General features: G+C 35.5%; 2 protein-coding genes across 2 annotated transcripts; one reads left to right on the top strand and one right to left on the bottom strand.

The window, feature by feature from the left end:
- Positions 1-463: 463 nt before the first annotated feature.
- Positions 464-1,260, bottom strand: LOC111913586 (uncharacterized). The gene is made up of 2 exons (XM_052765323.1): positions 996-1,260; positions 464-879 (listed from the first exon to the last, which is right to left on the bottom strand). Exons 1-2 carry the CDS (start codon positions 1,258-1,260, stop codon positions 464-466), a joined length of 681 nt encoding a protein of 226 aa, XP_052621283.1.
- Positions 1,261-6,046: 4,786 nt separating this feature from the next.
- Positions 6,047-7,302, top strand: LOC111913430 (uncharacterized). Its single transcript, XM_023909132.2, has one exon. It carries the CDS (start codon positions 6,246-6,248, stop codon positions 7,068-7,070), a length of 825 nt encoding a protein of 274 aa, XP_023764900.1. The 5' UTR covers positions 6,047-6,245; the 3' UTR covers positions 7,071-7,302.
- The last annotated feature ends 6,652 nt before the right edge of the window (positions 7,303-13,954 follow it).

Genomic DNA, 13,954 nt, shown 5'->3' with positions numbered 1-13,954 from the left:
TCCTCAAGATCCCTTCCATCTCTCACATTAGGGTTTATATCCATCTATATATACATGTGATGAAAAGCAAATCAAAACACACGAAAATACACTAAGAAATTCGTATGGTTCATTGCTGAGGGATTTTAGAGAGAGTTATTGAGATCAACTGGAAAGCTCTTCCTAGTCTCTAGATCCGAAAATCTCAATGGAAAAGGTATGTAATCATTCTTTTATGTTTAAGTTTTCTTTTAATTAGATTCGAGATTAAAGATCTTCATATTATGCTTCCGCGTTTTACGTTTTGGTTATGAAAATAACCAACATATATTCCATCTGTAAGGTAATACCCATATTTGTATTCGTTTCCATTCACCGTGAAAGGAGCATCCAGGGTCTTTCCATTTAAAAGATCGTTGAATATTGGCGACTGATCAAGAATGTTGACGTCGTTGTTGGAACCCGCAACCCCAAAAAATGCATGTCAAATCCATAAATCTTGAGAAGCAACAGCCTCTAAAACCGACGAAGGTGATCCGTGATGACCACTTGCATATTGCCCTTTCCATGTTATCGGGCAATTTTTCCATTTCCAGTGTGTGCAATCAATGCTTCCGATCATTCCGGGAAACTCATGGCGTTCTTCATGCGCCGCATACAATTCTTGCAAATCATGCAACGAAGGTTTCCGCAAATACACATCTCCAAATGTTTCGACAACACCCCTTGACAATGTATACAAACTCTCCCTTGCAGTTCTTTTGGATATTCTCATATAGTTGTCCATGGTGTCAGGTGACTCGTCCATAGCCATCAAACGAATGGCCACAACACATTTCTGCAACACCTTAAACCCTCGTCTACCTCTAGCATCATATCTCAATTGAAAAAAATTCATACCTAAACATAAATTAACTACAGTTTATCAATATATTGCATATGTTGTAAAATTAAAGAAACATGTACTAGATTTTTATTTATTTTGTATAAACGTATAGTAAAGAAGCAATACCGACTTTCCAAGGCGTTGACGATCCGTAGGAACACATTCTTACTCAAACGAAGTCTTATTTTGAAGTCCTTCGATTCGTATACACAATTATCTGCAAAGTAATTGCGATATAGATGTTCATGTCCTTCTTCGCGATTTTTGTTTAACATCGCACCTATTGTTAGTAGTGGGGTTGGGTCTGGTTGTAGCAAATCGGTAGTGTAATAATGATACATCATCCTGAAAAAAATATCGTCACCTGAATCATCGAATGAGTCGAAAGGGTCCATATTTTTTTTGAAGATAATTGAAAGTATGTAGAGAGAAGAAGAGAAATTGTGTGGAATTTTTTATAAAATGGTAGGTATTTATACGGTAAATGGTTTTTTAACAGTTAATTTTTTTTTAATACCGTTGCAAGGGAACGTTTTTCAAACGTTTAAATTTTGTGCGTTTCATCCGGTCGTGACACCAACGAGTTGCACTCTCGATGAGCAAAAACGAGTAGGGGGCGGTGTTCCCCCTCGTCACGACACCGTTAAGGCATGCCACCTCAGCACAACGAGCATGCACAATGCCCATACCGTCTTGTCTAAGAAGTGCAAGGTGGGCGGCCTTACAGGGCCCTGAAATAAAAAAAATAAGGCCCTGGATTTCTATTTCTATATATATATATATATATATATATTATCTGAAATTTAAAAAAAAAACATTTGGTTTAGTTGGATAGAGGCACGCATTATCTTCTCGTTTTTGCCAAAGGGTTCGATTCCCCATTTGTGTAACTCTTATTTTGAATCAGACAAAATTTTTAAAATGGTCCGTGTGATATGCATCGGGGGTTTAGTCAAAGCCATGATTTTTTGGCTTTGTGGTCTTTTTGAACTAATTTCGTTGCGTTTTTAGTCCCTTCAAAATTTAAAATGACTATTATGCCCTTGATAAATTTATTTTCCATTTTCTTTCAAATTTTTTTAAATTAATAATTTTTATATTTATAAATAAAAGAGGGTCTCTCTCTCTCTCTCTCTCTCCTCTCCTCTCTCTCTCTCTCTCTCTCTCTCTCTCTCTCTCTCTCTCTCTCTCTCTCTCTCTCTCTCTCTCTCTCTCTCTCTCTCTCTCTCTTCCTTCATATTTCCTATTAAGGTGGGAAAGCACTAGTGATCAATGGTAGTATGCATCTCCAATCGAGTTAGCAGCTGTTAACTGGTCACTACAATTTTGTGATGGAGCTGCTTCATTTGGATACAAACCTTCTCATAAAATTAACATCACTTTGCCATATCCGGTGGCTGAAGACGGTGTTGGACGATTAAGGTTAATTCAATGATGTTGCAAAAAAACAGCTCAAAAGTGGCAAGAAAACTTCTTCTTGAAGGTGGACCCAGAAACAACCGTGACTATAACTTGCTGATCAGAGCTGGATAGAGATGGATACGGTGGTTGGCTTCTTTGCACGACAGCATCAACTAGTGAAGAATTTCTCTATCGCTTGGATTATTTTTCTATTGTCTAGATTATTTCTCCATAGTTTCTATTCTATGGTTGATCAAGAACTCTATGAGCAGCATATAAAGATGATCCTGAAGCTTTGCTTGAAGTGTTGACATGGTCGGACACATTGGCATTCTCTTTCAGCTTGGTGACTTAGCGGAGGCAGTACATTTGTTATTAGATTTGTAAGCTTCCTCTCTACTGATTTCTGGAAATCTAAAACAAGCCACACATATGGAAATCGATAGCTTTTCTTTTTGCCTGCCATGTGTTTGTTAAAATGTCAAAGAGAAATGAAACATCTATGCAAAAGCAAAATCTGAAATGAAGGCTTTAGTTTAGAGAATGCATGAATGGGTTGCGACGGCGGCACTACGGTGGTGGCGTAGTTGGGAGGAAGCAGCTCCGACAAGGGGTGTGTGTGTGTGTGTGTTGGGGGGGGGGGGGGGGGGGGGGATAGGCTATTGCTGCATTTTCCAGGCGATTTCATACCTTTTTTCATGCTTTGTTCCTCAGGTCGACAATGTTGTTCTTGTCTACTGTGTTTTTAAAAGACGATAAACTCTTCTCCAATCTTATCTGTCTCATCTTTCTGTTTCCAAAACTGATTATGGTTTAATCCATAAGTTATTGTATATGAGTTCTGAGTTGATTTGTATGTTAAGTATGTTAATTTGGGGCAAGTTATGTATTTTAATCTCATCCCTTTCTAAAAATTTGTTAATTCCTACCCCTTTAATTTTTTAACCGTTTTGAAACTTCTGATCCTTGCAGTCAAAACTTTTACATTTTTTTATAAAAACATGAAAAAACGGTCAGGGGCAAACTCCGGGCTTTTCATCCTTGCACTTTCTACGTCTGTCATATTTATCGATTCGGAAACAATATTGAAAGCTTCTACCCCGCGTAACAGGGGTAACCTTTCTAGTTCTTTACGAATTTTCGCTACTTTCTAAAAGGGTAAAAAGATTTAGGGGCTACATAGAAATTGATAGAGAGAAAGTTGGACACATACACCGCAAACATTGTATTTGTTTGTTATAATTTTGGTAGAGTACATGCAATATTTTCATAATATTGTTGAAAAGGAATTATGAAATGACGAAAGGATTTTATATTTTATTATATTTCATTTTTATAAAAAAAACCATTATTATGAACATAGTTATCTAATAAAATGGTTAAATTGGTTATAAACTATTGCCATTAACATTGTTATTTTAACGATTTTAATAATCCAAAACATCTACTCAGTGGTTAGAATTACAACAAGTTCAAACATTTCTTTAGCGAGTCATCACATCAATAGGATCAATTAATAGGACCAATATTCTTACTTCCAATCTTAGATAAAAGCCAAAAATGTTCCTATGTTCATTATGACTTCTTTTCACTAGGTTGTTAAAAATGTGGTGGTTCATGTATTTCAAAATAACACAAATCATGATCATAAACACCATCAAAATCATATTTTTATTTTTTTAGATTTAAATTGCTCTCTAAAAAAAACGATTCTTTCAATTAATGTTTTGTTTGTAACTATTGTGGCCAACGATAGGAAGTGTTGGGCTATACAACTAACGCGGTCAAAATTTCAATAGCGGTCATATGCTGTTATTTGAGATCGTAGTTATCATGGTGGTATAACGGTTTTTTAATATTACATATACTTTATAATTTCATATTATATTTTATATATTTGAGTACCAATACTATAATTCTACATAGAATTAATATCATCATACCTAACAAGTCATATAATATTCTATTATAGTAATATGAAAACTAGGTGGTGTCAAAATGTCAAATAGAGTTTAACCACATTGCATGAGTTCGATATCGTATTTAGTAGGTCGTGGTTGATTTAGGGAGTTAAGTCCCGAATCATAGCCTCATAGGTATGAGTCAATTTACAAAAAAACATTAATGGAGTCTGATCGTAATAGCTCAAGTCGTCATCAGTACAAAAAAAAATGAGAAAGAGAGTTGTCGGTAGACGTAGTTGCTTTGAATGCTTTTAATTATTTTAGTTGTTTGGGCTTTTTAAAATGAAAGTGTAGTAAGATCATTAAAACCACAAAGCGTGTCGGAACCTCGGCTCCATAGGAGGCCAAAAAAAGGCCAAAAATATGAACGAAAATATAGCGGTTATGATTATTGCGGTAAATAGCGGTGAATAACGCTGTAAATAGCGGTACCACGAATCGAAAACGTTAAACTGAAAATAGTGGTTCTTGACCACCGCAAAATGCTATAGCACCACCATAGCGCGTAATTGATAGCTTAGGTGTTGGGTGTGTGCCACTAACACGTCGTTAATCCATTGGAATCAGGTGACTTCTGTCATGGTTACAATTATTATCAGTTGATTATTTGTAAATGAACAATTTTATTCTTTTTTTTATCCTAATCACTAATATAACTAGTGATATTCTATTAGGTTTCGAATCTTATTGGAATACTGATAAATTTTGCTTATATATACAATATATATATATATATATATATATATATATATATATATATATATATATATATATATATTTACGGCTCATTTTCAATATTCGCACAATATTCACATAAGAACTTTAAAATCACTACTATTCAATAAAAAAATCTGCTAAAAAATATCAAACAAAAAATAAGACTCAAACGAGTAACATTTAAAATATTATCACTTGGACGATAAGTTCAAATACTATAAAATGATAAACTATTGACCATATATAACTATTTGTCAAATATTTTAAAAAATATGTTATTTTATATAGAGCAGGTAAAATAATTGACGGGTGTATAGATTGACACGCACGTAAAATAAAAAATTGAATCTGATATGCTTTTAACTCTAAACTTATTTTATATTATCCTCTTTAATAAATGAAAGTTTTTTTTCCACTTGTCAAATTCTCAATAGTTTTGCCACATGTAATTTTGTGGAAGTTTTAGAATTATTATTTTCCACTTGTCATTTTTTGGGAATTTCTATTTTTTTAAAATAAAATTTCATATAAGGAAAGAGAATCATTCTATTAATTTGATAATAAAGTCTCATAAATGCTCTAAAGAATATCTGATTTCTTTTATGAATGTTCCAAAAAATTACATTATGCTATGTAAAAGTATTATTTTATAAAATATTTAATGTTAAAATATTTATATTATATTTTTATTTTAATAAACTCGTGTAATACACGGGTCTCACACCTAGTACCAGTAATATAATAAGTAAATCGCATGTAGAAATGATGTATCTTTCTTTCGCAAAACATGATTTTGATTTTTGAAGTCGATATTTTAAAACCTATGATATACATATTTATAGTTAGAGACAAGAGACCTGACAATCAAATAAGTTAACAGTGATTAAAAGCTCTCTTAGTTTTCGATATAATTGTCTACCAATCACAAAAACCACTTTTGTAATTTACTCTTTCAATTTATATATCCTCCGTGATTTTTTTTTTTTTTACTTCAACAATCAATATCCTTTATTTTTTTTTTTTGCAAGTGACCTACACGATTATATTAAGGAGGATTTAAGGTTTACCACTTCCCCCGAAAGTCGTGCACTCATTTAGAAGCTTCCTCAAAGCACCTAAAATTCCAATTATATCCTTTGACTATTCCGACATATCCATCAAATCCTTCTTATCAACTCTTCGCTTGACAAATTTAGACTTGTGGCAAAAGTCTAAAAAGCTACCATTAAACTCATCTCGAAACCTCAAGAAAAACACATGCACATAAACACCCAAAATTTGAAAACAAGAAAACATCCATGTCCTTCATCTGTGGTTCCTTCAAAGATCAGAAAGAAGAGGATTTCGAAGTTCTTTGGCCATACCCTCCCACACCTTTAAGAAAAACAAGAAGACACAGATTTTGTTGCAGAAGGAACAAAGAAAACAAGAACCCGTATTCAGATCGTGGGCTCGACAAATTTGAAGCTCTCTTGGCTGATCTTGATGACATTAAGCAGAAGATCTTCACCCAAAAGGGATCACAGTACATCTCCTTTGTTCGGTTTGTGTACTCAAACTCCAACGATGTGAAGCCCATTATTGTGAGGTTAAGAGATCCAAAGAAACATGACAAAGATCATCACAAGGAAAATAACGTGAAAGACACCAAAACTTCGACACTTTTGAGAGCTACAACTTTGGATCATCATCAGACTTCAAAGACTCCTGGAGCTGTCACTAATGGTACGATCAAAGCCCAAGAAACAGAAGATGTGAAACCATCGATTGATCGATGTACGAAGATGATTAGGGTTGACCAATGGAAGTTGAATTTGAAAAGGAAGTTAGAGGAGTGGTGGATGCCTTCCTATAATTTACCTTTGTTTTTTATTTTGGTCTTGGTTTTCTTAACATTTTTCGGAAGATCTTTGGCGATTATATGCACTTCGATTGCTTGGTACATGATTCCTACCATTGATGGAACACTCGAGAACACGACCATGAAGCAGAAGAAGATGATCAAGAATGGGCACTCAAGACAACCGAGTGAAAATAAAATGATTTCTTCTCCAAAAGCCTTTTTCAGTGGACCCATAAATGTTCAGCAAAAGCGTAAGATGCAGAAACTCATGAGTTTTTGAAGAAATTAAATTGCGATCTCTTTTATTTTTTGTTTTTGATTTCAAATTTCTTTCCTGTAATTTGGTTTTGATGAGGGATGTTGTCCTTCGTGTACATGTTAAGTTTGCTACCCGATTATGCTGCGTCTTGGACGCATTGAATCGGGTTTGTAGTTAAGTTCGATCTCTCGACAACTCTTGTAAATGTAAATTACCAAACATATGAGAAGAAAATGTCTTATTTTCCGAATAATTGTATAGCATTAATTTTAATTTTTAATCCCAAATTGGGCAGCTTATTTTCAAAACGTTCCACCGGTAGTAATTAAAAATGCCGGCGGTTTTGAATGCAGAACACATTACACGCACACGAGAAATTAAATTGGCTGCTGCTTTTTTTTTTTCCTACAAATATTCTATCTATTAAAAATATACTAATACTTACCGTTCCACCATTTCATCTAATTTTATTTGATATCCTTAAAATACCCTTAATAAGATAATTAAAAAAAAAAAAGAAAAATAAAAAAAAGATCAATATAAGGTCAGTACGTGCACCATGTAATTCCACCATTCCATTTAATCTTGCGTAAGCTCCATATCCGATTACTTCTCCATTCCATCAGCGCGCCACCTTCAAGCCTCCAAATCTTAAGTCTAAAGACAGCAACAACTATCAGGTAATTTCTTTTTTATTCCCGCTAGTAGGTTCTGCTGCTTTATTGTTAATAAAATCGTTGGTGTATTGTTAGTAAAATCTTTGATCTAGGCAACATATGCATACCAAATTTGATTTGGTGTACAAAAAACTAGTACAAGAACAAAAGATTATAGTGCTACAACATACTATTCACCCGGATGTGCCAGTGGAGGTGTCTATGTGCGTAAAAGCATCGGGTGTTGACAACTAGTTATAGCACCAAATTGGTGCCACATCACATGCCACATAAGTAATGGTGTTATAATATCAAGTGGGGAAATGGTCACCATATTAAGAGCATGTTATAACATCAAATTTTTTCTATTTCGTAATTTCTATTTTTTTAGTTTCTTTTTTTTAATTAAAACAACTATAAGTTTAAATAAAACATAATATATAAATAAAACATAATGTTTAAAAAACTAATATAGAATTTAAATTACACATAACATCCTAAAAACTGCTATTCGTTATCATTACTGTGGAAGATATAATCCGCCAAGTCCTCTCAAAGTTATTTGTGTTTATTTGCGTCTTGAATGTCAACGACTCTATGCAAAAACTCTATTGCTCCCGGTTGAAATCGAACGTGTCTGGCTCCATTGGGATATAGTGTGCAATATTTCGTCATTTATCTTCTACTACCATGTTATGCATTATGATACATGCATACATGATATATCGTAGAGTTTCTAAGTCCAATGGTCGTGCCGCATGTTCAACTATGTGCCACTTCGCCTTTAGTACTCTAAAAACACGTTCCACATCCTTACGTGTTCTTTCTTGTCTTCTCTTGAATAATTTGTCTCTTTCTTCAACCGGGTGTCAGAATGTCTTCACGAATGTGGAATACTGAGGATATATTCCATCTATAACGTAATACCCAAATTTGTATTCGTTTTCATTCACTGTGAAAGGAGCATCCGGGGCCTTTTCATTCAAAAGATCATCGAATATTGGCGACTGATATTCCGTTGACGTCAAAAAATGCATGTCAAATCCATAAATCTTGGGAAGCAATAGCCTCTAAAACCAACGAAGGTGATCCGTGATGACCACTTGCGTATTTCCCTTTCCATGCTACTGGACAAATTTTCCATTTCCAGTGTGTACAATCAATGCTTCCAATCATTTCGGGAAACCCATGGCATTCTTCATGCGCTGCATACAATACTTGCAAATCATGCAACGAAGGTTTCCGCATACAATTCTTGCAAATCATACAACACCTCTTGACAATGTATACAAACTCTCCATTGCGGTTCTTTCGGACATTCTCATATAGTCGTCCATGGTGTCGGGTAACTCCCCCATAGCCATCAAACGAATGGTCGCAACACATTTCTGCAACATTGTAAACCCTATTCTACCTCTAACATCATACCTCAATTGAAAAAATTCATACCTAAAACATAAATTAACTACAGTTAAAATATAGTACATTTGTATTAAAATTAAAGAAACATGTAGTACATTTGTATTTATTTTGTATAAAAGTATAGTAAGTATGTATTAAGATTAAAGAAATTATACCGGCTTTCCAAGACGTTGGCGATCCGTAGGAACACATTCCAAAACGAAATCTTCTTTTGAAGTCCTTCGACCGGTATACACAATTATCCACAAAGTAATCGCGATATATGTAAAAACGAATACAAGAGATTGGTGGAAGAGTCTTTCGTTTTTCATATATTAATTAGGTTACAAGAGATACATATTTATACAAGAGATTTCTACCAACCTACCAATAGCCTAGCCGTAACTCTAGGATCTGAAAAAACTACAACAATTATCTACACAAAATATTAAATATGCAAGACTTATCTTCTTCTTGTATAGCTCTCACCAACACTCCCCCTAAAGATGGAGAATGTATGTCTAACATTCTCAGCTTGCTAAGAGAGCAATGGAATGATCTTCCACACACCGCTTTAGTTAGTATATCTGCTAGTTGGTCACTTGAGGCAACGTGTGGAAGCTCTATAGTCTTTCTCTCTAAATGATCCTTTATGAAATGTCTATCAATCTCAACATGCTTCGTCCTGTCATGTTGCACCGAATTGGTTGCAATCTTCATCGCAGCTTCATTGTCGCAATACAACTTCATTGGAAACCTTTGTTCAATTCCAAGATCACATAGAATCCTCTTGATCCAAAGCAACTCACAAATACCATGTACTATCCCTCTAAATTCTGCCTTAGCACTTGACCTCACCACTACCTTTTGTTTCTTACTTCGCCATGTGGTAAGATTTCTGCCAACAAACGTGAAGTAACTAGATGTAGATTTCCCATCATTTCGATCTCCTACCCAGTCTGCATCTAAGTAACCAAATACACCACTGCCTTTATTTTTTCCAAAAGCAAGCCTTTTCCTGGAGAAGACTTGAGGTACTTCCAAATTCGATACATCGCATTCATATGGTCTTCACTTGGTGATTGCATAAACCGGCTAACTGTGACATCCCTAAAATCACTCCGAAACGTTTACATGTTAGTTCTAATACCGTCGTCATACGCTTAGAATCCTAAACACATGAGGTTTCCAGATCCGATTGGCAACAAACCATAGATCCAAACAAATAATATCATATATAGCAAACATATAACATTTAGCACATAAAATCATTTTAGGCAACTTTCCTAAAATAAACTAGTGCTTGTGTCTAAAATATGAGAGACACTCATATCACAATTTACACTTAGCATTCTAAGTTTAAGTCTAGAAATCCTACAAATTCCTAGTTAGCCTAAACTAATGCTCTGATACCAACTGTGACATCCCCAAAATCACATTCAGAAAAGACCGATTTAATTTATCATTTTAAAATAATTTTCAGAGTAATCATTTGATTTAAAAGAGCTGCGGAATTTGTTCCCAAAACAAAATATGATAAATAAAATTTATCAAAGCATTCCTTAAAGAAATGTATTTTCATATATAACAAAACTCGGGATGTCATGTTCCGATACAGACCAAAAGCATAAACGACATATTATAAGCCTTACAACAGTTATATACAACTACTGGCCTATAAACAAAATAACTTGATGATTCATCCATCTTATGCTCTCGCGCCACTACCTGTAATACAAATAAAACTGAGTGGGTCAGGCTTGGGAGCCTGTTGAGCATATAGGGTGTTCAACCCACAATAAATAATTATATTTAATTTCACCAACCAACAATAACCCGATTACCCATTCCTGTTATCCTCACTTTACGTCCCTATGACAACAACTATTACAAGGGACCTAATTTAGGATTTTCATCAGGACGGACATTATTGCAAAGGGGTTTCCTCAACAATAGATGTCCTAAAGGCAACCATGAGGGGGATAGAGTACACCGATGAACACATCGTTCACAACACCTACAGGTTATGAACCTGCCAGTGTTCCACTGGACAGTCTAGAAAGAGTACGTGGTCGTCATCCATACTCCGCTAGATGACTAGATTAACAATAATATCGAGGCCTCTCATCATTTTTATTTCATCACACATCACTATCTATCCATGTTCTACCCAACATATTTGTAGATAAAATATACTTGTTTTATACATAGTTTAAAACCTGTATTGCATGTTCATTCACACTCAATCCAAATAACAGATGATACATATACACATAACACGTATTTAATAGAGAATAAATCATATCTATGCGTTTAGAAGATAACAATAATACGCTCACATAAAACATATACCTAATACATTTAATCGATACTTGTATTAAATCATGTATATGAAAGAGACTATGCACTCACTTGATCAGAAGATGATCAGACAACACTACGGATCTAAGAGTAGTATTCTTCGGTGAAACCGAGATGCTTTCCTGAAAACCTGGCTTCTCGCGGGTAGAGTTTCGGCTCGGAAACTTTACTTCTCGGGATCCTTGGGGCTTCGAGACTTGCTTCGGGTCTCGGGAATGATACCGGGGCTTCGGGGTATAACTTGCACGCAAAATGAGGCAATAACGAGTGAGAGAGAAGAATTTGAGCACTAAAACTCAGCAGCCCACGACATCTATTTATAGGGTGCTGAGCATCGGATTACGCTGGGTGTAATCTCAGAGTACGCGGGGCCTACTCCCTCTACAAGCAGTACGTTGGGCGTACATCGGGTACGCTAGGCGTACTAAGCAGATCAGACCGAATACATCACTGCTTATGGACCCGAGGCACTCGAGTGTTGGGTCAGGTCAACGTCGCCCATGTCGGTTCATGCATACGGGTACGATGGGCGTACCTCCTCGTACGCTGGGCGTAACCTGAAAATCAAACTTCAAAATTGTGTAACTTCCGCATACGAGCTCCGTTTTCGACACTCTTTATATCCACGCGTTGGTGAGACTATACTCTACAACTTTCGTTTAGATTCCGTCGGCTAATTTTGACTTTATTTTTATTATTTATTTTTTGTAGGCCGGGACAAGAAAACTCCGTTAGAAATTCATAACTTCTTCATCTGATGTTCGTTTTCGTCTGTCTTTCTTCCGTTGGACTACTATTGATGAGATCTTCGATTCTCGTTTAGATTGTTTCGGCTAAAAACCACTCGATCTCATATTTGAGTTTCGGGCTGCATACCGCTAAGTCGAAACTTAGAAAAATATTAACTTCCTCATACGAAGTAGGATTTAGACGTTCTTTTTATGCACGCTCTCGGTTTAACGAACTCTACGACTTCCGTTTATATCACTAAGGCTAAATATCACTATAACGTAAATTCACTATTTACGTTACGTAGTGTCGCGAAACTTCAACATGTCATAACTTCTTCGTTATAACTCAGATTTCGGCATTCTATATATATTCGGAAACCTCGTCACGACCATTACAACTTCCTTCATAGATATCGGGTTTATCTAACATTTTACTTTTAACACTTAAATTATCCTTAAGTCAATTAAGTCACAACAATTAGGCATAAATCACATAATACTCAAATAATACATTCTTATTATTTCAAAATGGGTTACAAAGGTTAACCTAGACTATTACATCATCATTAATGCCTAGCCTGGAAACACGGGCGTTACAATAACTACACTTACTGCATAGGCAATATTCGATCTCGTATGAGATAAATAAATTAACTTCCCAACTAGCCTTTGGTACCTTTCTTTATTTGTCGGGACTTGTTCTGATGAGCTAGAGAGTTTGTGATTAACTTCGATTGGTATGTCTACTGGCTTACAGTCCAACATGCTAGTTTCAGTGAGAAGATCTAGAACATACTTTCTTTGACACATAGAGATTCCATTTTTAGACCTTTCTACTTCGATCCTAAGGAAGTACTTTAGTGGCCCGAGGTCCTTAAGCTCAAACTCCCTCTCTAGAAGTGACTGAAATTTGTTTATTTCATCTGAGTTGTTTCCGGTGACACCATATCATCCACATACACAATTAAGGTTGTAATCTTCCCGATGTTTTTCACAAATAGAGTGTGATCGGCATCACTCTGTTTATACCATATTTTCTTCATAAAATTAGAAAAGCGTCCAAACCACGCCCGAGGTGACTGTTTCAAACCATATAAGGCTTTCTTGAGCTTACACACTTTCCCGTTGTAGTTTATTCCCGGAGGCAAATCCATATACACTTCATCTTCCAAACACCCATTTAGGAAGGCATTTTTTTACATCAAATTGCTTAAGTGCCCAATCCTCATTTTCTGCAATTGATATTAATATTCTGATCGTGTTCATTTTTGCGACCGGTGCAAATGTATCCTCGTAATCAATGTCGTATTTCTGCGTATAACCCTTCGCCACAAGTCGTGCTTTATACCGATCTATGTTCCTTTTTCCGTTAAGTTTTATCGTGAATATAAATCTGCATCCCACAGTCTTTTTTCCTGGAGGGAGTTCCACCAGGTCCCACGTATCGTTTTTTTTTGTAATGCCTCCATCTCGTTGTTCACGGTTGTTTTCCAATTGGGATCTTTTAAGGCTTCTTGTATGCTCGTAGGGATAGCGACAGTTGACAATTCCTTCACCATCAGGGCATGTGAACTTGCTAATTTCTGTTGTGAAAAAAAGTTGCTGATTGGGTACTTTGACTTTGCTCTCACATCAGGTTCATACTATTTCATTGGTACTCCTCTATTGACACGAGGAACCAATCTTGAATCCCTTTCATCTTCGGTTTCCTGCACAACATTATCAACAAAAAATTCGTTATCATTAGTGTCTTCTT

This window comes from Lactuca sativa, chromosome 1 (genome assembly GCF_002870075.4).
Source record: "Lactuca sativa cultivar Salinas chromosome 1, Lsat_Salinas_v11, whole genome shotgun sequence".
In the NCBI taxonomy this organism is placed as follows: domain Eukaryota; kingdom Viridiplantae; phylum Streptophyta; class Magnoliopsida; order Asterales; family Asteraceae; genus Lactuca; species Lactuca sativa.
This window is presented reverse-complemented; position numbering and strand designations above follow the sequence as displayed.

Bases quoted from the DNA above. Each gene is read 5' to 3' on its own strand.
- LOC111913430 (XM_023909132.2), top strand. From the start codon at position 6,246: ATGTCCTTCATCTGTGGTTCCTTCAAAGATCAGAAAGAAGAGGATTTC.
- LOC111913586 (XM_052765323.1), bottom strand. From the start codon at position 1,260: ATGGACCCTTTCGACTCATTCGATGATTCAGGTGACGATATTTTTTTC. The intron at 880-995 runs GTCGGTATTGCT...ATTTATGTTTAG, and splicing joins GATCGTCAACGCCTTGGAAA to GTATGAATTTTTTTCAATTG.